Source organism: Phocoena phocoena, chromosome 17 (genome assembly GCF_963924675.1).
Source record: "Phocoena phocoena chromosome 17, mPhoPho1.1, whole genome shotgun sequence".
Classification (NCBI taxonomy): domain Eukaryota; kingdom Metazoa; phylum Chordata; class Mammalia; order Artiodactyla; family Phocoenidae; genus Phocoena; species Phocoena phocoena.
Window position 1 is genome coordinate 8,563,141 of NC_089235.1, and position 27,423 is coordinate 8,590,563.

At 43.7% G+C, this 27,423-nt stretch overlaps 1 protein-coding gene across 1 annotated transcript in view; it reads left to right on the forward strand.

Annotated features, from left to right (window-relative positions):
- Positions 1-9,518: 9,518 nt before the first annotated feature.
- CLVS1 (clavesin 1) overlaps positions 9,519-27,423 on the forward strand; it is a 137,215-nt gene continuing 119,310 nt past the window's right edge. The window contains exon 1 of the mRNA XM_065895580.1: positions 9,519-10,147. Within this exon, the coding sequence (XP_065751652.1) occupies positions 9,693-10,147 (455 nt within the window). The 5' untranslated portion in view covers positions 9,519-9,692. The remainder of the gene's footprint in view (positions 10,148-27,423) is intronic.

The window sequence follows — 27,423 nt, forward strand, 5'->3', positions numbered from 1 at the left end:
TAGTAACCCTGAGAAGCCTATTCACGATTTTACACATTTCCCCAGCAGAGGCATCCTTAGTAAATGGATCCAGGCTGACTTGGATCTTCTCTGCTTTCCCGTTAAATGGTGACCCAGAGGACGTAACACAGCAGAATGGGTACACAAAGTATGAAATTTGGCCGCATGCAATCAGCCCAGAAATACCCCTTAAGCTAAGAGGGATCTTTCCCCCATTACATCTTTCTCCCAATATTTTATTGTTTTGATTATTGTTCATTTTATCCAGTTGTTTATTTACTGGACTAAATTTCAGGAGAAGATCCACAGTATTACTCTAAGACTGTAGCCTCCACTGTCAGCCCCAAGTGTACATCTCTCTAGAGAAAACTGTGGTTATTTTTCAATCTAAGTTTTTCTTAGCTTAATGGAAGGTTTATCTTCTTTGGCTTGATTCTTCATGGATGCAGAAATCAACTGGTCACTCTCCTCTCCATAAAAAAGCTTTCATTTATTCAGTTAATAAGTTCATTATTCGCCACTATTTCTGCTGATTCCCACAGCCCCTTATCATCTTGTCTCTGGCTGGGTAACCCTATTCTCCCCCTTTACAGACCTGCTATCACATGAAAGTTTCTGTGCGGGGGGCTCAATTCTCTGTGAGCTTTCTTCTTCCTGACTGCTGAGCCAGTAGGGTTTTCCCCATATGTGTCTGAGATGATCCACTCTTGTCTTCTGGACACTTTTAGCCACATCTCCAATTTGTAGGTATCGTTCAGACCTCTCTCCATCTACTCTCCTTAGAATAACATCATGTCAGTTCAGCCTGTGTTATTGCTGACATGTCTTACGTAAAGTTCCACACCTGTATGTGTGTCAAGTACATAGTGTACTCAGTGTTCACTAGTTTGTAGTTTTGGAGGGAATAAGAGAGAATCCGTGGGCCTGGAAATGGCACTTGGGAACTCCAGTCCCAGGCTCTATAAATAAAAGACATCTAGTCTTATGTGTGGACAAAATAAATCAAACTAAACATGTAAGATCTGTCTCTCTTTCCTTTTCTCTCTCCCTCTCTCTTGCTTTCACTTGCTTCCTTCCTCCTTCCTCCCTTCATTGCTTTTGGTTGGTATATAGAGCATGCCAGCATGTTTGAGAACAATTAATGAGGTGATCTTTTATGAGTGTCAGTGCTCCAGAAGGAAGTGTCAGTGCTCCAAAAGCACACTGGGAGTGCTTTTACTCTCCTCTTGGACAAAGTAGCGCTGCTGTCCGCAGACAGAGTGAGCTCTGAATTCAGGGGTAATTAACCCACCTTCTCAACCCCTTTGATTATCAATCCTTTAGGTCAGTGCTTCTCAAACATTAATGGGCATCCAAATTGACCGGGGATTCTGCTAACCATTCAGCACGTCTGGGTGGGTCCTGACATCTGAGACCCCAACAAGCTCCAGGAGCTGCGGATGCTGCTCAGCCATGGACCATATACTTTGAGAAGTAACGGCAAAGAACACGTGCCTTCTTTTTTTTTTTTTTTTGCAGTACGCGGGCCTCTCCCTGCTGTGGCCTCTCCCGTTGCGGAGCACAGGCTCCGGACGCGCAGGCTCAGCGGCCATGGCTCACGGGCCCAGCCGCTCCGCGCCACGTGGGATCTTCCCAGACCGGGGCATGAACCCGCGTCCCCTGAATCGGCAGGCGGACTCTCAACCACTGCGCCACCAGCGAAGCCCTTCAGTTGCTATTTTAAAGGGAGCCAAGGGAGTCTATACAATGAATGTTTATGTGGCAAGGGCAAGCCCTGGGCTACCACTGAGCTAAAGGCAACAGAAAGTTGACCATGAGCCAGGGGCTAAATTCTGGCCACACTACACTTTCAGATGATTAAAGGTCTCCCCTTTATCCTTCTAGACTATTCTCCCTGCCCCGGGTATAGATAGCTCATATCTGCAAGTTGGCTAACGTTTGATAGAAAGCCAATGGATTGGAGTTCAATTTGTTACTCACGAGGCTTATGTCCCCTTGCCAGTACTTATGCAGAGAGTCCTACAAACCCTAATGGTCAATCTCAAATTCATCACTTGGAAATAAGATTCCTTTCTGGTCAGCATCATAGAATATTGTAATCAACCGACCTCTGAGATTTAAATATAGGCTCCACTGGCAGTAAGGGAGCATATCACCTTTCAGGAAAGATTTCAAATAGAATTGTACTTAAAAAAAGATTTTTGCTCACTGTGACTTTTGATTTTAGTTTTGATATATCAGCAGCATCTATTTTTATTTCATTCAGTGTAAAAGTCCCTTTCAGCACTCCTAGGGGGAAATACATATTCAGTTAAAAAATTAGAAGTGAGATTTTAGAAAGGTGAAGAGCCATAAGGGTTAACCTAATTCAATATACATTTAAAATTTTGAAACACATCTTTCACACTTACTGATGGCTGAGGTAGTTGATTAGACTTCCATGTGGAAAGTTTTATCACTGAGATTCATTCTCCATCTTTTTCTTATAAAAGAAACCCATGAAACAAATATAGGTATAGTTTCTCATTTTGTATCTGTGTTAATTTAAATTGATGTGTATTTAAAATTGTTCTTTGTATTATCAAGAACATTCAGAAGCAATAAATATTTGAGGTATTGTTCATTAGTTATTGATGTTCTTATGTTTCAAACAATATTTAGGATTTACAGATTTCATCTTTCTGGTCATGACAACAATATACTCTTTCCTCCCAAATTTAGCCAATTTTACATCCCTTAAATGTTCTTCCTTAGGATTGATGGGGTGTAGGTCTGTGCTTGCTGTGTGAGTGAGTCTGAGAGCACTGATACCCAGGCTGGTAAAGAGAAAGCACCTATTCTGAGAGGCAAGGTAGGGCAATGGACAGAACACAGGCTTTGAGTCAGGCAGGTTTGGGTATGAATCTTTGCTCTTCCACCTATACTTAATCTATCTAAATCTCAGATTTATCCTTTTATCTAATAAGTAATAACCGAGCTTTAAAGGTTAGTGTGGAGATTAGACTATATAATACCAAAGCCCGAGGCACGTAACAAGTAGTCACAAATACTTGTCTGTTTTTTCCCTCACTTTTAACACTAGCTCATTATCTAACTTAATGCCTGGTGCTTAGCTGTTCTAGGCTTCAACATCCTTTTATCTACCTGGAGACAACAGAAGTATGATATCAACAAAAATATTACAGTAAATGTAAACTGGAGCTTTTCATTTTCAAAGCACTTTAACCTACATTATTTCACATGATTCTCAGCATCTCCCAGGGAATCATCTTTATTCTACCTATTGCAGAATCATTGTAATGATGAAAAAAGATAATTGATGTAAAATGCTTTGAAATAATGATACACATATGTACATATTTGTAGATAAGACACGGTTACTATTATTCTGATTGTTATCCTATATTTAATGTGTGTTTCTAAGGATAATGAAATAAATGAGAATAATAGATTATAAAATAACCAAAATAGATTTCATTTGAATTATTATACTTTCTGAAATGATTTTTCCACCTAGACCCCTTGGTTCATAAAGACTAGGGTATGTGTTTATAAGTCTGCGTGTGCAAATACACTTTCTTAAGATTGAATTCCATATGAGGAAATACACAAATACGTATTTTTTCTAATGTAAATTTGAGATGAAGTATGAATCTGGAATCTATGGATGCCATGATTTCAAATGTCATGACGTGGAGACTCTTCTTTCCTCCCCCTCACACAAAAATACCACTACCTAAATTTCTAGTTCATTAGAAAAAGCATGGATTAGAAATGGAAGTAAGCTTCTACCCTGGGCTCCCCAGAGAGTGTAATGAGTTACTCTTCATGTATTTGAAACAATCTCTAAATAAATGATCATTTCGGACCCAACCAGCAGTGGAAGAAAGAGTTTCCGAGGCACATAGGAACCTGCCTAAAGTGCCCCCTTGGATTATCAAGCACATTTTGATGCCCAGGCTATGCTTGGAACTCTACTAGGCATGCCGACATGTCATCCTTCAAGTAGAATGGCAGGGCCTCGGATTTGTCATTTTAGCCATAGGAAAATACGTAAAGGCAGAGCAAAAATCAACGATAGCCGGAAAAGTCATATGTAGGTAGATTTTAAATAGTTCCAGCCATCCGCTGATGAAATATGAGGACAAGATGGTAACTGGACATTTGTGAGGTATGGCGTTAGGCCACCCTAAAAATGTCTGTTGACCCCTTAGGCACGTTTAGGCTTACAGAATAGTGAATTTGGATGGAATTTTAGGGAAGGAGAGTGAGGTTCTGGCAGGGATGGTAACTTGCTGAAGGTCACATAGGTCTTAAGTGGTAAATACTAGAACCTCTCTGCTACATATAAGGATGGAATAGCACAGTCATAAAGAACATGGGACAGCAGAAATATTACTTAAGCTTAAACCCCCTTCTGACTCTTGGTAACTGTGTAACCTAGGGAAAGTCATTTACCATCTCCTGTGCCTGTTTCCTCAGCTGAAAAATGGGGACAATAATATACTCATCTCATATAGTTGTTCTAAGGATTAAATAATATACTATATAAAAAAGAGTATGCAAGTGCCTGGGACATAATAAATACAGTTATAATAAATAACAAATTGAAGCAATTCTTATTACCACCAGGACAGAAACTGCTCCTACTTCTTCAGGTGATACCTAGTCCAATGTATCCTTTATACTTGTTTGACCAATTCAGAAAAGTTGAATGAGAACCAAATCCTTCATGTGAACAAAAAAAGTTACAGTTGAAAATGCTACATCTGGAGAACATTCTTGTATAGCACAGCATTTTTAGTGCCTTAAGTCTTATCAATTGAAGCTGTTATTTTTAGTAGCAGTCTATTCAGACTTCTGAAATGAAGGATTCGCCTTTAATGGAAAATGTCTATTTCATCCCGAGTATGGAACCCAGTGGCCCTGGCTTGGGTATTCTCCCCGGCAGCTTCCACTGTGTGCTGAGCACAGAACGAAGATACAGACTGAGACCAATTTACTTCAGAGGTTATAGACTGGAGGCATAACTATGTGTGGGAGTGGGCCATGAAAAATGCAACCTCAACTCTCCCCTTGAACTCACAGTAATTTATCTTGGAAACATTGTTGAGTTCCCTGAACTGCAAGATAAGTAACTTGCTCCCAGCAGCTTTAAATATTCTGCCAGGGACGAGCCTTCGCTATGCCTTGTGCTCTGAGCGTGCTGTGCCATGGCTGGAACCGTGAATAGCACCCAGCATGCTTCAAAGAGGCAATGATCTGAAGTACAGTGTGCCTAGGCTAACTTCTTCTAGGAACAAACGACTTTGTAGATGAGGAAGGAAATTAAACGGCAGCTGCCACACCCTCATTTAAGGAAGACAGTCCTAGAGGTACCCAAACAGAAGGCAAAACCACTTACTTGTTAAAACAACATTTTGCCTACTTTATTAATTGGTTCTCTATGTACGTAGGTATATGGCACCTACTCAGTGTAGGCACAGTTCCAGGCACTGAGAATAGGCAGTGAACACAACAGAGTGGCTCTGCTCATGGCACGGACCCTCTGTGTGCCGGGCACTGTGCTGGCAATACGCAGATGAGTAAGATCCAGGTAATTAATGAGATTCTGTGCAAGGAGTTCAGAGTGAGAGGGGAGAGAGGAACATGGCAATAAAATGTGGTGTGGTCAGGGCTGGAGGGCTCCCTGTGACCTCTGAAGGTAAGGGAGGGTTCCTGGAGAAAATGATCTCCAAGATGACTCCTGAAGGGGAAAGAGGAGTTAATCAGTGGTTTTTCTAGACAGAGGGAGCATCTTTTGCCAAGGCCCAGAGAAGAGAGAAGAAACTACAGGTGTCTCGGTGTGGCTGCATGGCTGGAGGGTGAATCTGGAGAGACAGATAGGGACCAGATGATGAAGAGTCTTGGAAACCATGTCACAGAGTTTTATATTTCATCCTAGGACAACTGGAAGCTATTGATCACTGTCAATCAAGCAGTGACATGAGCAGATTTCAACTGCGGTACAGAGAATGGACAAGAAAAGGGCAAGGTTGCTCGCAAGGGCACCATAGGGAGAATGCTGCAGAACTAAACAGATGAGTGGAGACGCGGTCTAAACAAAGACAGTGAAAATGGATGGAAAGAACAGGGAAGATTTAAGAAATATTACGGAAGTGATTGCCTGGATGTGGGCGGTAAGGGAGAAGGTGGAATAATAGTTGACTCCCAGGCTTCTAGCGTGGGAAACTACACAGAGATGATGTCAGTCAGTAAGAGACGGAGGTGGATGCGCAGATTCAGGATAAGGAACTACGATTAGTTCAGTTTTGAACACACTGCGTTTGTGGCGTCTAGGGGACATCTAAGTGGGGGTGATCAGTGAGCAACTGGGATGTGTAAGTAAGCCTGAAGATCAGGAGACAGCTATAGACTGAAGTTATCCACACGCAGGTGGTTAAGTCACGGTTGGATCCTGGACGTGGTGAGCACAGAAGCATATGGACGTGGTGAGCACAGAAGAAGATGGAACAGGAATGGATAGAGGTTAGGAGAGAAATAGGGTATATGGAATCACAGAAAAGAGCGGGAAAATGGGAGAGCTTTAAGAAGGATGAAGCCATCAATATCAACTGCTGATGGGGTCGCCCATAATAGGTTACCAAAATGTGTCTATTGGAGGTAGCAGCAGAAAGGTCATTCACTAGTAGAATGACCATCTGTCTGGGTCTGCTTGCAAATGTCCCCATTTATGCCTGTTGTTGAGCATTATTGTTATTAGTGACCCCTGGTGCCTAAATTTGGATAATAAATGATACGATCATCCTGGTCATTGGTTGGTGAGAGCAATCAAAGATAGAGATGAATTTTGAAGCGGTGTGGTGAGGCTAATAGAGAGGGAATTTAAAAATCAGATGGATGTCGAACTAGACGGATTTTAAAGATTCTTCCAATCCTGGGACTAGTGCATTGCACTGTTTTCCTTTACTATTCTAAGTCCTTAAGAATCAGTGAGAATCAAGACTCCGTGATACTTCTTATTTTCACACATTACAGAGCTAAGTGCTACTTTTTTACAAATTAGTTTACAAGACCAGCATTCTGTAAATAAAAAATTTTTACTATTCTATATTCATTCTTGAAAATGAATACTAGTTACCTGAACTGATAACTAGTTCATCTCCTCCATATCACAAAGGCAATATAAAGCAGAAATGTGTGAGGTGACTGTCTCCCTGAAGAAATTACTGCTAGTCCTAAATTAAGTAAAAGAATCATTTTTGTCTTTAAAATTATTTTGTACGATATGGCATTAATAATTAGGTTGGAAGTAAATATTCTGCCTCTTATTGCATATACTGTTTGATCTAGGAAAGCTAGGAAAAAAATGCATGCCTGCAAGTTTTTTTAAACCTAATATGTTCTGATTTTTAGAACTTCTAAGTTAGACCAAACCAATGTCTGAGAGAGCTTAAACACTTATATTAAAGACGCAAATAATATGAGCATTTGTCTGTATACCATTTAGGTAGAAAAATCCAAGGGGATTAAAACACTCAATCATTTAGTATGATTATCTCTAGTTGCATCCATGTTGCTGCAAATGGCATTATTTCATTCTTTTCTATGGCTGAGTAATATTCCATTGTATATATGGGCCACATCTTCTTTACCCATTCATTTGTCGATGGACATTTAGGTTGTTTCCATGTCTTGGCTATTGTGAATAGTGCTGCTATGAACATAGGGGTGCGTGTATCTTTTTGACTTATAGTTTTGTCTGGATATATGCCCAGGATTGGGATTGCAAGTCAGAAAGAGAAAGACAAATACCATATGATATCACTTATATGTGGAATCTAAAATATGACACAAATGAACCTAGCTGTGAAACAAAGAGAATCAGAGACATAGAGAATAAACTGGTGGTTGTCAAGGGGGAGGTGGGTGGGCGAGGGTTGGATTGGGAGTGTGGGATTAGCAGATGCAAACTAGTATATATAGCATGGAAAAACAACAAGGTCTTACTGTAGAGCACAGGGAACTATATTCAGTATCCTGTGATACACCATAATGGAAAAGAATATGAAAAAGACTATGTGTATATGTATGATGGAGTCACTTTGCTGTACAGTAGTAATTACCACTACATTATAATTCAACCATACTTCAATAAAAAATAAATAAAAAATAAATAAATTTATTTCACCAAGGGAAAAACAAAACAAACAAAAAACAATCATTATCATAAGTAAAATAATATCTCAGGACAACAGAAAAGTTATACGAAAAAATGACTTTTAAGTCCATATGGATATTGGGTTAGGTCCAGGGAGACAACCAAGAGTTTCAAGTCCCCTTGCCTTTTGTTTTTTTTTTTTTTTTTTTTTTTTGCGTTACGTGGACCTCTCACTGTTGTGGCCTCTCCCGTTGCGGAGCACAGGCTCCGGACACGCAGGCTCAGTGGCCATGGCTCACGGGCCCAGCCGCTCCGCGGCATGTGGGATCCTCCCGGACCGGGGCACAAACCCGTGTCCCCTGCATCGGCAGGCGGACTCTCAACCATTGCGCCACCAGGGAAGCCCTGCCTTTTGTTTTTAAAAAAATAAATTTATTTATTATTTATTTATATTTTTGGCTGTGTTGGGTCTTTGTGTGGTGCACGGGCTTCTCATTGTTGCGGCTTTTCTTGTTGTGGAGCACAGGCTCTAGGCACACGGGCTTCAGTACCTGTGGCATGCGGGCCCAGTAGTTGTGGCACACGGGCTTAGTTGCTCCACGGCATGTGGGATCTTCCCGGGCCAGGGCTCAAACCTGTGCCCCCTGCATTGGCCAGGCGGATTCTTAACCACTGCGCCACCAGGGAAGTCCTCAAGTCCCTTTGTCTTTAGTAGAATAGTAAAACCACTTGTAAATGTCCGCACATGAGACCCTTTCTCACTGCTGTTGAATTTGATGACTGAAGGTCAAACTTCCAGCCATAAGCCTGTCCTTTCCTCCCTGCTCCGGTTTACTGAGTTTAGTTTTGAGTAATTAGGTACTGTGGGGTGAAAATAGGGTGACTTTTAAAAGTCCCTTTTTATTGTTAAGCTGCAAATGGCTGCCTTTAAAACAGGTGGGGGAGGGCATATTTCTGTGAAAGAAACGGAGAAAAGAAGCTAATGGGAGGCCATAATGTCTCTGGATAGGAAGCCTGTGAATGGCCCCATAAAGCAGGCGGTAACAGAGGAGGATTTTTCTCTCTTCTTGGGTGATTCATAAAAAAGCAATCTATTACTAATCTGACCATACGCTATCATGTTAACTAGTCAATGTAACTAAAAACTTCCTAAACGTATTGCAAATACTTGCATATTACACACTGAAGTTGTCAATAATAAAATTAGGCCAAGTATCCTCTTTTAAAGAAAATATACCCTTTATTCTTCTGATCAGACCTGCAGCATAATATACTGCTTTTCTGAGTTCCAGTTAACTTACCCAGACTTTCTTTGTATCATCTCTGTTTGTGTCTCTTGTGTGCATTTGTTTTGCAGTAAGCAATGGCCTCGCTTTTGCTTCTCTTTGGGATGGCCGCCACCACATAGGACCTGAATGTCCTACTGCTTTCCAGGAACAGAAAGAAGACCCTCTATTTGTCTGTTTCCGTGGCAGCTTGGTAGAAAAAAAAACTGTTGAATGGGCCACAATTTCAGCAGACCATCACGTGAATGGGACCAGTCTCTTTTCTTCCCAAATATCAGAAATTAAGCACTTGGAAAGGAGATTTGGCCAAGATGACCCATTTACAGGCTGGACTCAGCCCAGAGACTATAGAGAAAGCTCGCCTAGAACTGAATGAAAACCCAGACGTTTTACACCAGGATATCCAGCAAGTCAGGGACATGGTCATCACCAGGCCTGACATTGGATTTTTACGCACAGATGATGCCTTCATCCTGAGATTCCTCCGAGCCAGGAAGTTTCACCAAGCAGATGCCTTTAGACTCCTGGCCCAGTACTTCCAGTACCGCCAGCTAAACCTGGACATGTTCAAAAACTTCAAGGCTGATGATCCTGGCATTAAGAGGGCCCTCATCGATGGGTTCCCTGGAGTGCTGGAAAACCGCGATCACTATGGCAGGAAGATTCTTCTGCTGTTTGCAGCCAATTGGGATCAGAGTAGGTAAATGTAGATAGTGTCTTTATTTGTTTTTTTCTTTTTCATAAGCATTGTCACTGCATGTTTGGGGCTGTATGCCTTTACAGGTCACGGGCTCTTATTTAAAAGTATATATTCTACACGTCCACAAAGAGAATTTTAAGGCCACAGGTCTTTTACTGTCATCAATAGGTGATTACAGATCCACAGCAATGTTTTGGAACAAAAGAATCACAGTTTTAGAATTGTAAGAGACCTCAGAAGTTATTCTATTCATCAAAGTGGGTCATTTGTTTTAATAAAATTAAAATCTGGTCTTCTAGGAGAACCATATATTCTGTCTTTAGGGTTCTCATCTTTAACAACAACAAAAATGGATTCAGTAGATGGCTTTAAGTCAAGTGTTTTTAACACATGAACTAATTTCTTGGATCCTCTCCATGACTTTAGTATCTGACCTTTCTTCTGCGTGCCAGACCTTCCCATCCAAATGCCTGCCAGCCATTTCTCCCGCAAAGTCCTATAAAGAACCGCAAACTCAACATGTCCCAAGTGAGTGCAGCATCTTTCCCACTCTCCCCGCTCTTCCATCCCTCCAGTCTCTTGAGCCAGAAATCTGGGTGTCTTCCTGGACCACTCCTTTGCCCTTGCTGCTCACATCCAATTAATTGCCAAGTGCTACCCCTTTCTTCTTAAAACCACCTCAAATCTCTTCACTCTCTTTGCCCCCATGGCTACTGCCCTAGTGTAATTTCTCATTATTTTCTCACCTGCATCACTGAGACAGCCTCCTGACTGGAGTCCCTGCCTCTGGTCTAGTCTCCTCTGAGCCATTGTAGTCTTTACCATCATCAGAGTAACCCTTCCAAAATTCCGTGACGTCGCTCCTCTCATTAAAATTCTTCAGTGACCTGCAGGGTCTTCCAAGTAAAGTAAAGCTCTGTATGATCCACCTTCTGCATCTCCTGCTCTTCTTCACCCTCTGCCCTTTTTCATGCTCTCTGGTTGGAAGTGTAAGCCTTGTCTTAAATAGCTGAGGTTTCAACATGCCTCCAAGCCCCTGGACTTGCCCCACCAGCTACTTAAGGGAGGGATCAACCATTTCTTATGCCAAGTCCAACCATCTTGGACATAACCTGCCTACTGACTCACACCTATCTCTATGGTTCTTCGGGAAGGTAGTCTTTACCTACCTTCCATCCCAACCTGTTTCAGTGAGGTGCCTTCCTCTGCTCACATATTTCCGTTAAAGTAGTTACAGTTGGAGTATAAGAACCACTGTTATTTTAGTTAATATTTTTGAAAACATACCACATACTCTGCTACGCATTTCTATGTACATATATTATCTCATTTAATCCACTCAAGAACTTTGCATGATGGGTGTTCCTATGATCCCTATTTTACATTTGATGACACAAGGTCTTGAGAAGTTAAGGAACTCATTCAGTGTCACACATCTAGTGAAATACAGAGTGGGGTTGACTTGAGAGCAAGTTATCTTAACCTAGCTTTACTGTAATTGCGTGTTTGCTTGTGTGTTCTTTCTTATCCCTCCTCCCAAGACTGCAGGTTCCTTAAGAGCAGGAGACTGTGACTTTTTCCTATTTATCTCTTGGGCACATGGTCCAATAGGCAATAAATGTTGAATGCAAAAGAATGCATGAATTAATCTCCAAAACTTCACCTGTGGCTTGAGCTCTCACAGGGGGATCATACTGAAATTATGGTGTTTGGGGAAACATATGTTTAACTTTAAAAATATACCAAAGAGCCCCTCCCCCAAATATAATTAAAAGGAATTTCTAGGGCGCCCCTTTAGTGCCTCATATGACTATTCCTCCTCCTAAAAATGGTGATTAGTATGGGACACCTTAGGGACCACTGGCTGTTTTCTGGCTGATAAACTGGAATAGAGCAATCTAACCCTGAAAAGGTATTTGAATGTTTTAACGCTCTCAGTCTAGAGATTGTTCAGGTCTGCACCTAGGCCTGGGCTGCCCTGCTATGCCTCTGTTCTGTTATTCCATAAGCATTAAGGATGAGCCTCTTGTTACAATGCTCTACTGATGAGAAAGATTTCCAGGTCTTTACATTCTCGCATATATCATCCACTCAACAAACATGTGACAACTGTAGACTTTGTGCCAGGGCTTGTGCCAAAGCACAAGGACATGATGAACACGATGAAAATACAAGGTCCCTCCAGCAAACAACCCCTTGGGCCACCCACTGTCCAGTTATGGTGCAAACACATAGACAGCTAACTCCCATCTACCACAGGAGAATTCCTTTTGAGACGTAAACCATCAACACAGGACGTGAGTCTTAAACTAGAGGGAACAGCTGTCCTCTCGAAAAGGGCACATGAACATTTTGGATTTCGAAACAGAAAAATGTGATGATTCTGGGGAATGGTCATGCTGAGTTCATTTGGGCTTGGCTGAACGTGTTGGAGAACTTGTATCTGCTAAGACGGATGACGCACAGAACACCAGTAAGCGATGATTGACGCAGGAGGAGATAAATCATCATGAAATATCTTGTTTTGTATTAGTCTTTGGTCTGTATGTACCTCAAAATGTGTTAAGAAGCAAGAAGAAACAAGCCTTTAAGGGAATAATTCAAATCTTTATGATTAAGATAACCTTGAAAGAGTTACTTCACGTCTCTGGTCCTCAGTTTCCTCAGGTGTAAAATAAAAAGCTTGAACTAGGTAATCCCTGAGATATCTTCTAGCTCTAATGGCTCATGAATGTGAAGCTCATTCAGCCTGATCCTATGGATGGAGAGGGATTTCAAAATTCACTTTATAGGCTCCTGATTCACTAGGTTCTTTGAAGTAATCCTTTCTTCTCTCTCTCTCACTCACACACACACACACACACACACACACACACACACACACAATCTCTTTCTTCCACCCCTCTTACCCCTCCCAAAGCTGGGTCTGCTTGAGGCCGTTTGTTTCAAATTGTAGAATACTATTTGTTCCAAACCACTTTGGCTTTAACAAGAAGGTGAACGATAAGGCCATCTTACTGATAGCCAAAGATGATTAGAAGCAAACAAACCTCAATTTGAACCTGGATGCTGTCATGTGATTTACTGGTTATATGACCTGGGACAAGCAACCTCTTGATGGTTATCTAATGATGTAGTTGGGAGGACTGAATGAAACAAGGCATTTAAGGTACACAGCGCATTGCCTGGCCCATGGTGAACAACTAATGTTAGCTTCTAGTATTATCGCAAACACTATTAAACCTCCCACTACAAATATAATAGAGCACAGATGGTAAATAAGTTAAAAATAGAGACAGGCGTACAATATTTGAGAACAGCAGAGGGCCGACGAGTGTGAGCTGCCCCTCGCCCATCCTCAGCAGTTGTTAGCTTTCTCCCCAGAAGTGTTCCCTGTCACACAGACCTAGCCTAATGGAACCCTGAAGGGCTGAAGAGTTAGTACAGCTTTGCAGAATGATTACTTGACTCTCGTGGGGAGCCCGAGATGACTGGAAAGTGATTTGAACGCCTTATATAAAAGGTTTACTGAGATTAAAATGGTTATTAATATTTATTAAAACGACGTAAATCTCATTCATCTAGACCCAGACAGCCTGAGTAAGAGCCCAGAACAGTGAGTGATGAGAAGTGCCACCCTCCAGGGGCGTGTGCAGGGCTAGGTGTGCCCACAGAGCACAGGAGCCTCCGAGCACAAACTGGCCTCCTCAGCCGACTTCTGTCTTTCCTGAGGCTGCCGGGCTGGACCGAAACGAGTTAGATTACATCAGCACCCATCTACTCATTCACACAATGAACCTGGCACCTCCAGGTTCAGTAGAGTGTACATTTCAGCTCCGGAGCCTGGTGTGTAACGGAGACCTAAGGAAACACTCTTGTTCAATGAGCCTTTTGATCTTTTTCACCTAAATTCCTAACAACATTGGCAAGAATTCCCGACTTGTCCCCTAATATCTGATAAAAAATACGTCTATTTCTTGTTTCTTTATGAGTTGCATACTTGCATGGGGCCACACAGCCTGATTTGCCCAGGAATGCCCTTCCCACCAAGGGGAAAATGTGAGCACAGAAGAACTCGTCTATTTTTTTCTGGATTTTGCTCAGTTAACAAAACAGCTAAAAATTGGTCAGGTTATTTTACTTTCTGGAGCCTCAGTATTATCAAATGGAAATGGATCTAGTACCTGGCATGTGGAGCTGTTGCAAGGATTAACCCCAAGTACTCTAGTTGATGGTGTCCAAGGGGCAGAATAGGCTAGTGATTAAATGCACAAACTCTGAAGCCAGATGGCCAGCTTCAAATTCCAGCCGCCTCCTAACCAGCTATGGGATCCTGAGCAAGTTGCTTAAATTCTTATTATCCTCAGTTTCTCACCTGTGAAGTGGGGAGGACCATGATCACAGATTAGCTCTAGTCAATAAATGGCAGCTCTTTCTTAAGAAAAAAACCTCAAAGCAGGCAAGTGTCTAGGATATCAGGTCACAAGATGTTGTTTCTAAGGGCAGCAGAATTTGATGCCATTACTAACTTGCCTCCTCCTGAAAAGTACAGACAGTACAGCTAAGACCCCAAGCCACCACGCTCCAAAGTCCTCCATGGTAGCTCAGTTGTGGCTGGCAGGCTCTAAGAAGTCACCTGGTCTTAGTGTCCCTACCTGTTATGTTTACTATAGTCTCAGGATATCAGAAAAGCATCGGCGGGGAGCAGTCCAGGTAATACAAGCCCCACAATAGACTCCAATAGTATCTGTTGGTGCCATGTGCAAGACCAGCTGGTCCCCAAGTACTTTAATGGGGGACAAAACAATTGGAAATGCATTGTAAATCAAAATATATAAAATTACACTGGACATTCTTTTGTCAGTGTATTGTTTCTTTCCCACAACTGAAAGCTCAAAAATCAGCAGCCAGGGCTTCCCTGGTGGCGCAGTGGTTGAGAGTCCGCCTGCCGATGCAGGGGACGCGGGTTCGTGCCCCGGTCCGGGAAGATCCCACGTGCCGCGGAGCGGCTGGGCCCGTGAGCCATGGCCACTGAGCCTGCGCGTCCGGAGCCTGTGCTCCGCAACGGGAGAGGCCACAACAGTGAGAGGCCCGCGTACCGCAAAAAAAAAAAATCAGCAGCCAGGTGGAAAATTAGTTGCAAAGTTGGTTCTTTGAGGAGGCTGAGGCATTCTAAGGAAGAGCCACGTTAGGGTAATTCAGCAGAGAGAAAAGGCAGCTGATGGACAGCTTGATTACTACCTTCGAGTATACAGAGTTATTATAAGAAGGCAATGAATCCTGTAGGCTCTCTTTCCCCAGGATACAGAACCAGGGACAAAAGATTTGCACTGAAGCACAACCATCTGGATTGAAGATCAGGGAGCCTGAGCCACGGCTTCAGCCCCAGGGCTGGGACAAGGGTGAGGGGTTGGTGCATTTGCTTGGGATGCAAAATTGAAGGGGGCACCGAAACACTTCATTAATCAAAGGAAATAACATTGTCATAAAATATTTTTTAGAATCAAAATTAACGCAAACAAAACTTCCTGATGAACAGAATATCCAAATTTTCAAGAAGGCAGGATAAGAATTATTGAGTTCTCCTTGTGCTTTGCGTTCCAATATGGCTCAGCACAGCATTGCTCAGGCCAATCAGATTTCTCCAGGGAAGAGCCTTAAGTTGGTTCCTAGTCAGTTATATTACAGTGTATAATTTTGTACAGCTGTTAGGACCTTATGCTTCCCAAGCATTTCCACGTACGCTTTCTGACGTGATGCTCATAACCATTTGAGGAGTTTCAGTATCACTAAGTTACAAATAACAAAGAAGAGGTTTGGGGAGGAGAGGATACTTTCTAAACACGGAGCATGATGACTCATCAATGGAAAAACTTGAGGCTCAAGGCTTCCAATTCCAAGCTCATTGCAAAGACACTTGGAGCTCACTGCTCAGCTCCTGAGTGATTAGATATTTCAGAATATCCACGGAGCTTCTGAAAGGCTGGAAGTGGATTTCCTGGTGGTAGACAAGGGTGTAGATGAAGACGACCACAGTGGAGAGGATCTAAGATTTAAGAGCAGAGATTCTCAAAGGAAGCACAACTGGCATTTGCTTAGCTCTTAATGGGCAGGACTGTGTCCAGCATTGGGAATGTCTAGCATCCCCTGCCCCAGGTGCCGTCATCACCTGAATGACCACCTTCATATTTCCAAAGCCCTTAGGGGAGCCGAACCCACTGTGAGAACCCCTGATGGGGCGTGTCTAAAAACGTCCTAACATCAATGTCAACAACACCCTTTGTTAATTGCCTTTGTGCCAAGTGTTTGATACATATAATTTCTAATTCCTACCATAGTCCTGCAAGGATCTATGTTATGTGTGTAGGTAATCTATAAAAGAGATGAAATGCTTCTCCTGTCTGTCTGAATAGAAGGACTATGCCTTCCCATGAAACCCTAGCTATGGTCTCATTCCTACCCCGAACTCAAAGCTTCCAGAGCTTCTTACAATCAAAATCTGAATCACTGGTGTGTTGCTAAGTGGCAGAGCAGCCCTGGGGTCCAAATGCAAGATTTTTCACAGCCTCCTTTCAGCCCCCTCTCCTAGCCAAGAAGCCCAGGGTGTCTCGGTGTAAACAACAAAGCCATTCCTCGTGAGTTCCCGTGGGGCTCAGACAGTGAAGGATGAGCATTGCAAGTTGCGTGCACCAGAAGTTGAGATGAATCTGGAGGCTCAATGGGGAGGGCCCTAATAAGAGTGGGAAGAAAGGGAGTGGAGAGGGACCCATCACTTCAGTTTGAGCAAATAAGAAGATGGGTGGGGTGCTGAACAACAGACAAGACTTGCTAGTCTCTTTTTAACTATGTGGTTAGTACTTTGTTAAATGCAGTAGCGTAACACTTGAAAAATAACTATACATAAGAGCTGGGCCTGTAATGTATTCAGGCTGCAGAAAATACTAGGGCCCACGTGCAGTCTATTGACTCCTCACGAGGTGGTACTTACGAGACCTGGGTCCATAGGTTAGGGGCCAGTGATTAAGAGTATGGTTCAATCCCAGCGCTACCACTTGTGAGCTATGTGACTCTGGGTGATGTAGCTCTTTCAGTTTTCGGCTTTCTCAAATGGGACCTGGCAGTAACCCTAGCTAAGGTTGCTGTGAGGATCCGAGATAATAGGCAAAGCACTTGGCGGAGCCTTTTTTTTTTGGCGGTACGCGGGCCTCTCACGGTTGTGGCCTCTCCCGTTGCGGAGCACAGGCTCCGGACGCGCAGGCTCAGCGGCCATGGCTCACGGGCCCAGCCGCTCCGCGGCATGTGGGATCTTCCCGGACCGGGGCACGAACCTGTGTCCCCTGCATCGGCAGGCGGACTCTCAACCACTGCGCCACCAGGGAAGACCTTGGCGGAGTCTTTGACACACCATTAGCGTTCAGTGTATGGAAACAAGCCCTGTTAACCATTTTATAGTGTAATTATCTACTGTAAAACTTGCTATTGTTTAGCGGGATGAATCCAAGGTTCACTCGTTCCTCCATGCACTCCAGAGACGCGCTGAACAGTTAGAGTTGGCCAGCTCTGGGTGAGTTCCTGAAGGTCCAAAGGAGCTCCGCATCCCAGAATGGCATCTCACACAAGCCCCCCCACCCCCCCTCCCAGTCCCTCCAGGTGTGAAACGACAGGAAGATGAATGATACTAGGGTACTTGACCTTCCTGCTGTCACAATTCTGAGAGCAAGGACACTGCCATGTTTACTTTGCAACGAAGAAATCAACCGAGGATCTATCTGCTCTCAGGGAACGGGCGCTTTCCCACTCACACTTTTTTCTGGACAGGCGTTCAGCTTCTCCTCGTCGCCTCATGCCAGACGTGATGGAGCTAAAGGATATGCTGGCGATCCAGCTCCTTCAGACGTCACCAGTTATTGCTGAGCTGTGGCAGCCTCCAAAGGGCTGGCGTGGCCTGCGTCTCGACAGCACGGTGGTGGGAGATGCGCATTAAGTGGGTTTTCTCTTCTGAGTAAAACCCTGAGCTAGTGGGTGGGATGTAAGTCTTCAGACTATAAATAAGCCACTTGATGGAGGTTCACCTTTAGCTTTGGCAAGAGCATAAAAGAGCTTTTTTTTTTTTTAACAACTTTATTTATTGGAGTATAATTGCTTTACAATGGTGTGTTAGGTTCTGCTTTATAACAAAGTGAATCAGTTATACATATACCCCCACATCCCTTCCCTCTTGCGTCTCCCTCCCTCCCACCCTCCCTATCCCACCCCTCTAGGTGGTCACAAAGCACCAAGCTGATCTCCCTGTGCCATGCCATGAAACTGAGTTATTTGTAGTGAGGTGGATGGACCTAGAGTCTGTCATACAGAGTGAAGTAAGTCAGAAAGACAAATACAGTATGCTAACACATATATATGGAATCTAAGAAAATAAAAGAGCTTTTTACAAGCAGCAGGGGGTCTACACCTCGTTCAGTTTTACTGTCCTAAGTATAAGAACTTGTGAACGAGGGGCCAGATTTCCAAAATGTCAGTGCTGAATGTTGGGTAGCCAAGGGGGAGGCAAGTCAGGTGGACTTTGTGCTTCTCACCAGGGCCATGAGGCAACCCTCCTCCCCAGTCCCAGGCCCTATCGAGGCAGGTTCAGGAAAAGGTCTAGCTCTCTGTTCTTCCTACAGAAACATTCCCAGCATCGTTCTGGGAGTGATTAGTTTTCCAATTGTTGTGACCATGGCAATGGGCAAAGTTGAACCGAGGAGAAGGAGAGTATTACAACCACAAAATCAGACAGTGTTGAGCGCTTACCTTGCAGCAGGCAGTAATGCTCTTAGGTAGTCACTATTCATATCCTTATTTTGCAGGTGATGAGATTGAGACTCAGAGAGGTTAGGTGACCCATCCAAGGTCACACAGCTGGTACATGGCTAAAATGAGCTGGATCTCAGACCTAACTCCATAGTTCAAATACCGTTCTGTATAGCTCACCACTAGAACCCATTTGCCAAACTTGGGGGCCATTCGATCAGACACTCTGGAGGGCTCTCAGCAAGGTATGAGTGAGCAAGTCTCTCTTGGTCGCTCAAGGTCCCAAAGACTTGAAAAGACTCTCATAGCTTAACAGGGAAATCCTGTTGCCACGTACTCCAATCTCATAGAAACCTGGCAAATCAAATGTTGAAGAGCCTGTCCAATCTCCACCCTAATTATTTGGTCATAATAAGAGTAACAACAAAAACAACTTTGACTTTTTAAAAACCCCAGCCCAATCTGGATACTGCTTGGAATATGTCACAGAAAGTGGTCCTAGTACGAGTGTGATCTAAGATAGTGATCGAAAATGTCATCTTTGCCTACCTGTTCCTTCCACTAAGATGAGTCAGCTTTCAGTTGGCAAACAGAACCCCAGCTCCACAGCTTACCAGCTCTGTGACCTTGGCGAGATACATAACTCCTCTAACCTTCGGTTTCCTCACTGTCTGGTAATAATCGTGTGTCCTTGGTAGAGCTGTGAGGGTTAAATGAGGTGCTAGGTAGGAAGGGGTCTGACACAGACAGCCATGTCCTTTCTTCCATCATTCAGGTGGTTTTCCCACGTCGATCTAATGTAAAATGCCCAAGATACAATTTCTCATTCGGTTTAAAGACCTTATAAGATGGACGTGCTCTGTTACGTGCTTCTAAAAAGCTGGTGATTGATGCGGAAATGAAGCTAGAAGAGTTTACTCTGCTTCCTCAACCTGCTGGATGAGTGTATGGCTCGCCACGTGGGTTAGTCAAATAGTTCCTCAAATATTTCTTTTAAATCCCCCTCTTCCTCCATAAGAACTCCTTGTCAGACATTCTTCAGCACTCACACTCTAATTCTGCTTAGTCCAGGGCTCAGCTGCTTTCTGCCCACTGTCAACATCCCCTCCGATTGAGCTCAGGTCCTTGAAAGCATGCCCGTTAGAAGCATCTCCCACGTGGACTGAATGGAAGGCAGAGCAGTGGCGTCTCTGCTCTGAGATAACACAGCAGTGCACGCTCCTGCCTAACTGGGTGGCTGCCCCTCAGGGAGCTGTCGGATGTCACACAGCTCCTGTAACATTGTTACAAAGGCCGGGCAGGCTTGCAGCAGGAGGGGAACCAGGAGAGCAAGCTTTCACTGACAGCATATCTTTCCAGGCCACCTGCTCCTCGCAAATTCTCACTTACAAACCCAGGAGTTTAAAAGACATGACACTCATTACTTTGTAGATAAGGAAGTCTCCTCTGAAGCCTGGAAATTTGAGGGTTTAAGAATAAATTCCTCCTGCCTGGAGCGTGGCCTGGATAAAGCAGCCGACCCAGAGCTTTGCTTACTTACTCAACTTGAAATGCTGCTCCAGTGGGGGGCACAGCCTGGGTCTGCTCTTTAAAAGGCCAGCGGTAGTAAAAGAGGGCACGGAGAAAGGGCGTTTTTAATCACGGCGCTGTCTGTGTGCTGCGTTCAGTGTGAGGTTTTCTCAAGGGCGTAGCTGACTTCCTGAACGAGTGCATTGTGAGCTATGGGGCCTTTTCTCATATGATCTGAAGCTCTTCTGGGCAGTTCGCTGCTTTCCCCGGTTCTCAATCAGCCGGGAAGCATCTTTTGATCCCTTTACAAGAAACACACTGTAGAGCTTCCAAGGAAACCCCCCAGTGCCTGAGCCCTGAACCTCAGTCCTAGCACCAGCGCCCAGCTCTCCTGCCCTTATATGGTTCCTAGATAACCGCTCCTGAACGGTGATATACGGAACCTTAAATAGCTGCTGGGGATGATTAAATGCCTACACTTTGCCGAGGTTGTAAATCAAGCTCAGAAGCCATTTATTCTGAGTCCTATAAAGCAGCAGAAGTTATTGCCACTATACTGAGAAACATAGCATCAGACAGGAAAATAAAGAGAAGGTAAATTTTGTTGTGAGGGTTTATAAGTGATGTGTTGTTTTTTCTTTGCAAATTCTCTTTTTGTTTCTCATCATTTTTCTCTTCTCTTTGCCTCTATTTCTTCCCCATCTCTAATACTCCCTGCTGAGTGTCTCCGAATCTAATTTCAAATCTGGCACTGCCGCAAGTAACACCCAGTGTCTTCCTGGCTAAGAGTGTGCTAATATTAGTAATGCTTCCCAGGCAATGGGCATCTCCTGTGCCACGTTGTTAATTTAATCCTCCCCACAATTTATGAAGGTGAATTATTATCTTCATTTTAAATAGAAGGTGTTTAATCTGGACAAAATCACAAGACTGGCTGGTGGTTTGATTCTGAGTATTTCTCTTTCTCCTTCTTCATGATACCCGGTTACGTCTGGGGTCTGCTTCTGGGGATTGTGTCACCTAATCTCTGATTACTCACAATTTATTACAAATTCCCTGCTCGGGAATCCTTAAGGGCTCCCTAACAAAACTGATTCAGTCTCTTTGCCACACATTTTGCCATAGAAAACCTTAAGAATCTGGCATTACTTTCCTTATCCAAAGGACATCTTCCACCTGAGTAAGCCTCCTCTCCCCCTTCCCCCCTCCTCACTCATTGAAGCTCTTTCCCACCTTTGCTTACCTAGTGCCTACTATTTAGTTTTCGTTTCCATGATGAGGTGAGCATGGGCCCTACAGGAGCACAGACAAGAGGCATCTAACCCACTGGGAAGCTGGGGCCTCAGAGAAATTTTCCTGAAGCCATTATCTGACTTGAAGGAGAGGGACGACTGAGCAGGTAGAGGGGAGGAATATGAGGGGGGCCTTTTGAAGCAAAAAGACCACAGAGTGCAGGGATCCAGGGAAGAAGAGAGAGCTAGCCTTGTTGAAAGAGCCTCAGTTGGTCCCATTGAGCATAGACTATAAGGGCTCACATGGAGAGAGATGTGGCTCAGGAGGTAAGCAGAGGCCAGGAATGAAAGGCCTTGCTTGCCACAAGGAACCTGGGCTTTATGCTTGAGGCCAGATCAAGCCCTACTCCTCTTTCAAAGCTTCTCCACACTAAGAAGCTTTGTCCACGGCTGGGGCAGCGCCGACCTCTTCCTTTGCTCTTCCCTGAATGCCTGTCACACTCATCTTCTTTGCTGCTCACTTCTCCATGCTTCAGGAAGCTTCTGGAGGCAGGAGGCCGCGTCTTTTTCTCCTTGGTATCCACAGGTACAGAGTAGCCCTCCCTCTTGACTGCCGGGGAGAAGTTTGGAACATTGGAAAGTCCAGAGGGGAGGAGCTCTTTGTAGACTCTCCCCAATGACAATATTCTTGTTAAGGGGACCGGAGTTGTGTGCAGTTGAACTTGAGAATGAAGGAGGAAGAGATGAGGATGCTCTGTCTACCGCCTTCCCAGTGATCCTCAGCATGACGTAATGGGGACAGAGAATGTCCTAGAAGCAGCAGGAGCAACCAGGACGTGGGACGGGAGTCACTACTGCGGGGTCCGTGGTGGCTCCACCCACTGTGCGATGAGCTCAGGTGCTGATTTCCTCGCCTAATAAGGATGTGGAAGTAGATGACTTGTGTGGTTTTCTCTCAGTTCTTACGTTCTGTATTCCGTGCGTGTCACTGTGCATTAAGACCGAGTTGAGAGAAGGTTCCGTGTTATAGAAGCGCCCACTGTCCAGGGTACTTCCTTCCCCGCAGAGCTCAGGGAGCGGAAACCCGACTCCCCGTCTCATTCTTTGCGAGCGGCGTCTTATTTCTACTCTGGATCCTCCTCAGCCTGACAGGTTTGTGTGGCTGATGTCGATCGCGCGTTTCCTCATGCGTTTCTGATGAGTTAATCCATCATATACTTTTATAGCATGCATATTGATTAGTAGATCACACCACCACAGCTAGAGTATTTCAGTTTGATATTTGATCTGTGAACCCCCCCAGAATAATACTGCAATGCCTCATTTACCTTATAGCTTCGTAAGGGAAGAGGGTATCCTATCCAGAGAAGTTAAATCTTCAGATAGTTGAGGGTTGCTTTTTAGAAGCCAATTTAAAAATTTTATTTTATACAGTTGTGTTTTTTTTACAAAAACCACCTTAGAATGCATTATGTACTGCCTACCCTTGTCAAATATAGTGTAATACTTTTTTGAAATGAGGGGCTTCCCTGGTGGCGCAGTGGTTGAGAGTCCGCCTGCCGATGCAGGGGACGTGGGTTCGTGCCCCGGTCCGGGAAGATCCCACGTGCCGCGGAGCGGCTGGGCCCGTGAGCCACGGCCGCTGAGCCTGCGCGTCTGGAGCCTGTGCTCCGCAATGGGAGAGGCCACAACAGCGAGAGGCCCGCATACCGCAAAAAATAAATAAATAAATAAAATGACAAATGTTGACAACAGTAAATATAAGTTACCGCGCCCTGGGCTGTGAAATAACTATTGTGATGAGGATTCTTGGAACATATGGGCTTTGTTCCCACGCTACATGGCCCAGACTGCCACGCTATGTGCACTTTCTAATTCTTTTGTTTTGTTTTTAGTACCCCTTTCTCCTCTTAGCTATTAATTGGCTATCGTTAGTGGGCTTGCTTCAAAACCCTTTCTCCTCATTTTCTGTGGATTAGGAAACCAGAAAACTGAGCTTGTTGAATTGTATGCTTTGGGTGAAGATCTATGGGGAATCCCAAGAAATAACGTAAATGAGCTGCAGCAGTGCATGAACTTTACGGCATCTCATCTGTATGCTCAGAAATACAGTTCTGCCCAACGCACCAGCAGGCAGGGCCTGAAGCGCCTTCTGACGCAGATTCTATCTGGAACTGTGCAAGATGGAAAACCTGGGCAGTTTTTCTTCCAAGGTGTTTCCCATCTTGGATTCACATACTACACCCCCCTCTGACTTGTGTGTCTTTCTTCTCTATAATATTGGCCCAGCCTAACAGAAAAGGACCTATGTTTTCATTTACACTTGGACTAAACCTGTTTTTACCAAAGTGGTGACTATCCTTTATATTTTTATGTTTAGATTTTTCTAGCTATTAAATGCAAGCTTTTGTCTCTCATCAAGAATATACTGGGCAACATAAAGTAGCTTAGCTCTCTGTTTATCTTTTACTACATCCTGTGTCTTTCCTGAACACCTACTCTGAGGCAGTGGGGATCCAAAGAGCATTGTCCCTGGGCCCACTCCCTTTGGTCTCCTCACTTGAGCTGCCACCCCCTTCTCATGTGTCATAGGACCCTGACCCCACCACCATGACCAAAATATAAGTTTTATATTTATAGATTTAAATTTATACTGCTTTGGTCTGTTCACCCAGGGATGGGGACAGGAACACGGACACTGGCAAAGCCTCATGAGCTCACAGACACCTTAGCCGGGGAGAAACGTGGGAGATGCCTTCTTCCTTGTTTTCCACAGTGGTCTAAGTAATTGCAGCTGCTGGGTAAGTGAGACACATTTACCTGGCTCCTTCTGAACCTGAGGGCAGAGACTTTTGGTCTACATTTGGCCACTGGGAATCTGTAAATCTCCTGAAATTTTAGACACATGTGCATTTCGTATAGAAGGTACCCAGCTTCCATCAGATTCTCAAGAGGCTCACAGCCAAAAGTTGTTTAAGAACCCCACATTCGATTTACTGGTTTCCCTGTGCATATAGTTCTGTGATGCCCTGGGGAGCAAAGACCCTACTTGGATAGTATTACAGAAGGGCTGCCAAATGGGCCTGTTGCTCTATCCTAAACGTGAAGGGCTGTGTGACTGTAAGAGGAAGCATTACTGTTATACGTGAAATAGACAAACACCAAGGATCCACGGCAGAGCACAGGGAACTATATTCAATATCTTGCAATAACCTACGATGGAATAGGATCTGAAAAAGTCATACACACACACACACACACACACACACACACACACACACATACATATGCATATGTATATATATAACTGGAAAATAAAAGAGTAAGCACTGATGATAGTCATGACAGTAAAGTATTGGGACATTGGAAATCATCCACAATCCCCCCACTGAGCTATAACCACTTTTACACTGAGAATTGAAGTACATTTTGCACACATAGACACACACACACACACACACACACACAATCAGGCTTATACTGGATAGCAGGGCAGCACTATGATATAGAGCTCAAGAGCTGCGGCTGGACTGCCTGAGTGGGAGTCAGAGCTCCACCACATACTAGCTGCCTGAGCCTGGACGAATCACGTAAACACTCTGGGTCTCAATTTAAGAAAGCTCTAACTTCTCTCTGAACTTCCCCATATTTAAAATCACTGCTATCTATTGTTTTAGTCCTACCATGTATTCAACCCCAGAGTTATTGTTATCACTTGACAATTAATGCCTGTTCAAATTTTCCAAGGTGTTTTACCAATTTCTTTGCTCATTGTTGAATCTTTTTTAAATTAATTAATTAATTTTTGGCTGCGTTGGGTCTTTGTTGCTGCACGTGGGCTTTCTCTAGTTGCGGCGAGCGGGGGCTACTCTTTGTTGCGGTGTGCGGGCTTCTCATTGCGGTGGCTTCTCTTGTTGTGGAGCATGGGCTCTAGGGCTCATAGGCTTCAGTAGTTGTGGCACCCAGGTTCAGTAGTTGTGGCTCATGGGCTCTAGAGTGCAGTCTCAGTAGTTGTGGCACACCAGCTTAGTTGCTCCGTGGCATGTGGGATCTTCCCGGACCGGGTCTCGAACTCGTGTCCCCTGCATTAGCAGGCGGATTTTTAACCACTGCACCACCAGGGAAGCCCTCATTGTTGAATCTTGCACATGACTCCTCTTTGTGAATTTATTTCCTTCTTGCTGAAGTGAGTAGCTGTGGCTAGTAAACTCTCTTTGCCCACCTTTGTGTGTACGAAAATGTAATTTCTTCTTTACTCTTAAATAATATTTTAACTGGGTATATGGATCTAAATTAAATATTGTTTTCCCTAAACACTTTGAAGATATTAATTAATTGCATTTTGGTTGCCTTAAAAAAGTGTATTGTCAATCTGATGTTTCTTCATAGGTATCTGTTTTTTTCTCTCTGGTGTCTGTTTTATGCCAAAACCACACTGTCTTGATTGTGATAGCTCTGTAATATTAGTTTGAAACCAGGAAGTGTGATGCCTCTGGTTTTGTTCTTTTCACTTATGATTTCTTTGGCTATTCGGGGTCTTTTGTGGTTCCTTACAAACTGTAGGATTGTTTGTTCTTGTTCTGTGAAAAATGCCATTGGAATTTTGTTAGAGATTGCATTGAATCTGTAGATCGGGTAGTGCTTTGGTAGTGTGGACATTTTAAAAACATTACTCTAATCCATGAATAGAATATCTTTCCATTTATTTGCGTCTTCTTCAATTTCTTTCATCTTTTATATTCCAGTGCACAAATATTTCCCCTCCTTAGTTAAATTTATTCCTGTTTGTTTTTGCTGCTACTGTAAATGGGATTGTTTTCTTAATTTCTCTTTCTGATAGTTCATTGTTAGTGTATAGAAATGCAATTGATTTTTGTATATGGAGTTTGTATCCTGCAAATTTACTGAATTCGTTGATTAGTTCTAACAGGTTTTTGGTGGAGTCTTTAATATATATAGTATCATATCATCTGTAAACAGAGCCTGTCTCCTCCTACCCTTACCATGGACTTACACGAAAGCCCCATTCCATGTCATGCCCAACGATAAGCAGGCAGAAAGTGTCTAGCCGGAAGTGCTTATTGGGCGCCATTTTAAAGCTTTGTGAGGTTTAGCAAAGTACCAACAGGCACAGCCTTGATTTGGTCTCTATTTTGAAGCCATCTCTTACACTGAGAATTGTTTGCTAGCGGGAGAGACTGAGAATAGGAACTAATTTTATTTTCCAACTCAACAAATCCTGGGTCTTTCATACTGAAGAGTTCCTTCTTTAGTTCATCTCTCCTTTGACATAATTTATCATACATGACCAAAAAGTGCCAGTTGACACTTTCAACTTTTTGCCATATTCACAAGTTCTTTCGGTACATTTTCTGTGCTCTGCATTACCCCAGAAAACGGTCTTGCAAATGTTCCATCACCGATAACACAAACTGGCTTTCTGCAGTCTCTAATAGCAGTTTCCTCACTGCTCTTCCAGCCTTTGCTAACAACAGTTTCACTGCCTTTCAGCCTTCACCTGCAACCCAGAACTAAAACCAGTGCCACGTGTTTTAAGTTTTTGGTACAGCACAACTCCATTTCCCAGTATCAATTTGGATCTACTGTCTATTATGCATAGCAAACTGTACCAAAATTTAGTGTCTTAAAACAACGATATATTATTTCTCATGATCCTGTGGCTTGACTGTGTAGTTCTTTGCTGGTTTTGCCTGGGTTCACTTACATGCCTGCATCAGCTGTAGG